Source organism: Eimeria mitis, genomic scaffold (genome assembly GCF_000499745.2).
Source record: "Eimeria mitis Houghton genomic scaffold, Emh_scaff3110, whole genome shotgun sequence".
NCBI lineage: Eukaryota > Apicomplexa > Conoidasida > Eucoccidiorida > Eimeriidae > Eimeria > Eimeria mitis.
Window position 1 is genome coordinate 3,204 of NW_013571454.1, and position 2,643 is coordinate 5,846.

General features: G+C 58.7%; 1 protein-coding gene across 1 annotated transcript; it reads left to right on the forward strand.

Annotated features, from left to right (window-relative positions):
• Positions 1 to 1,279: 1,279 nt before the first annotated feature.
• On the forward strand, positions 1,280 to 2,144 carry EMH_0062300 (uncharacterized protein; the record flags this gene model as incomplete). Its single annotated transcript, XM_013498019.1, has 2 exons — positions 1,280 to 1,515; positions 1,913 to 2,144. The coding sequence occupies 2 exons, from the start codon at positions 1,280 to 1,282 to the stop codon at positions 2,142 to 2,144; spliced, it is 468 nt and encodes a 155-aa protein (XP_013353473.1).
• Between the last annotated feature and the right edge of the window lie 499 nt (positions 2,145 to 2,643).

Below are 2,643 nucleotides of genomic sequence, written 5' to 3' on the forward strand. Positions count from 1 at the left end.
CGAGGGGCCCCCCCTATCTGTCCTCATTCTTTTAGCGTTCAGGTCTCAGGTAAAGAAGTTATAAAGTATTATATTTGTTTATTAATAAATTTAAATATATATTTATTTATTTATATTTACTCATACAAACAAAAACATATGCAACACACAAACAAAAAACACCAGGGAGCTGCTAGGGGCCCCCGGTGGCTGCTGCTAGAGGCTGTCGATACAACCACCTAACTGCAGCACAATTGTGACAGCTGCTGCTGCTGTTGCTGCTGTTGCTGTTGTTGCTACTGCTGTTGCTGCTGCTGTTGCTGCTGCTGTTGCTGCTGCTCGTGCTGCTGCTGTTGCTGCTGCTCGAATCATTCCTGATGCTGCTGGTGGCTCTGCTGCTGCTGCTGCTATTACAAGAAGCTGTGCTGCTGCTCTGTTGCTGCAACCGTCTCTGTCATCTCGGGGCCCCCAACTAAAACAAAACCACAAAAATAACGCCGCAGGGGAAATGTGCTGGGGGCCCCCTGGCGGCTGGGGGCCCCCCTAGCGATTGGGGGCCCCCTAGCGGTTGGGGGCCCCCTAGCGGTTGGGGGCCCCCTACCTGGGTTAGAGGCCCCCCTCGGTTACGGTTTTTCCTGGCGGTTGCAGGGCCCCCTACCTGGGTTGGGGGGCCCCCTAGAGGTTGGGGGCCCCCCTAGCAGGTGGGTACTACGTGCTTAGTTGAAGGGGCCCCCTTGCGGTGAGGTTCTGTAGCCTTAGGGGTCTGTAGAGAGTCGCCTATGGCTTGCAGCAGCAGCAGCAGCAGAAGCAGCAGCAAGTCTATGCCACGCTACACAGCAACAGCAGCAAGAGCAGCAGCAACAGCAGCAGTAGAAGCACCAGCAGCAGCCCGAGCCGTGCAGCAAAAGAGAGCGTCATCAGAGCTTAGTGAAGAAGGAGTTGAGGGGGCCCCCTCAGGGGCCCCCAGTTCTATACAGAGTAAACACTGTCGGCCTTTACAGCACAAAAATATAACTATCACCGCACAGGGGGGCCCCCAACAACACTCTAACACCCAACTAGTAGGGGGGCCCCGGGGCCCCGGGGCCCCCAGACCCCGGGGCCCTTTAAACAAATTATCTACAGCTCTAAACAACCAGAAAAAGACCTAACTGCGCACGATGGGGCCCTAGGGGCCCCTAGGGGGCCCCTGTCGCGAGTCCTATAGGGGCCCTCTGTGGGGCCCCCGGGGGCCCCAGTCATCAGTCTAGTGGGGCCCTTGGGGGCCCCTTGGGGCCCCATGGGGTCCTAGGGGCCCCCAATGGTGAGTCCTGCGGTGCCCTCAGAGCTCAGTAGGCTACTGAGGGAACCAGGGGGCCCCCTTCAATGCAAACCCCTTAACAGAACGCACCTAGGGGCCCCCCAACAGAGTGCTGAGGAGCCATTGGGACCCGACGGGACCCCGTGGGGCCCCAAGGGGCCCCAGGTGGGCTCATGGGGTCCAAGGGGCCCCGGGGGGCCGAGGGGGGCCCAAGGGGCCCCAGGGGGGCTCAAGGGGTCCGAGGGGGGCTCAAGGGTTCCGAGGGGCCCCAGGGGGGCCCCAGGGGGGTCGATGGGGGCCCCAGGGGGGCCCCAGGGGGGTCGAGGGGGGACCCAGGGGGGCCCCAGGGGGCCCCTCATTGGTGGCCTAGGTTGGTCAACTCCTGAAGGAATTCTGTGGGGGTAACAAACTCGGTAGAGCCGAAGATAAGCTGAGGAGACACCGCAGCAGGACGGTTTCACACGCTCGTCTGCTGCTGCTGCTGCTGTTGCTGCTGCTGCTGCTACTGCTACTGCTGCTACTGGTGGTGGTGCTGCTGATAGTGCTGCTACTGGTGGTGCTGCTACTGCTGCTATTGCTGTTGCTGCTGCTGTTACTGCTGCTGCTGGCTTTTGTTTATCCTCTGTTAGCCAGGGGAATAAGTGCACCAATAATGAAGACAGCAGCAGCAGCAGCAGCTGCAGCAGGAGCAGCAGGAGCAGCAGAGCAGCAACATCAGCAGCTGCAGCAGCAGTACGAACAGCATCAAACGAATCGACAGCAGCAGCAGCAGCAACAGGATAAAGAGCAGCACCAGAAGCAGCACGAACAGCTGAAGCAGCGTCAACAGCAGCAGCATCAACAGCAGCAGCAGCAGCAGCAGTAGCAGATGTTTGTACCTGTTTCTGTGTCTTAGCAGCAAGCTCTCGCACTGCTGCTGCTTCTACATACGAGCCCCCCCCAACCACAAAGACAATAGCTTGTCTCACGGGGGGCCCCCGGGTAGAGGTGCCCCCGGGGGAGACAGCTGTGCTGGAGGCCCCTGACGACTGCTGTCCCCTCTGCAGCAGCAGCAGCAGCAGCAACAGCAGCAGCAACAGCAACACATCACAAGCAGCCGCAGCAGCAAAAGCAGAAGCAGCAGCAGCACAAGCAGCAGCAGCAGCACAAGCAGAAGCAGCAGCAGCACAAGCAGCAGCAGCAGCACAAGCAGCAGCAGCAGCACAAGCAGAAGCAGCAGTGTGTGTTTGGGTTTAGCAACACAAAAGGAGAAATGAAAAAGTATTTAAACACAAAGGAGACAAGACAGAGACAGAAAAAAAAAGGAGACAGTTGCATACCCGCAGGTTGATGCACTGTCTCCCTGTCTCCTCCTGCCCCTCCAG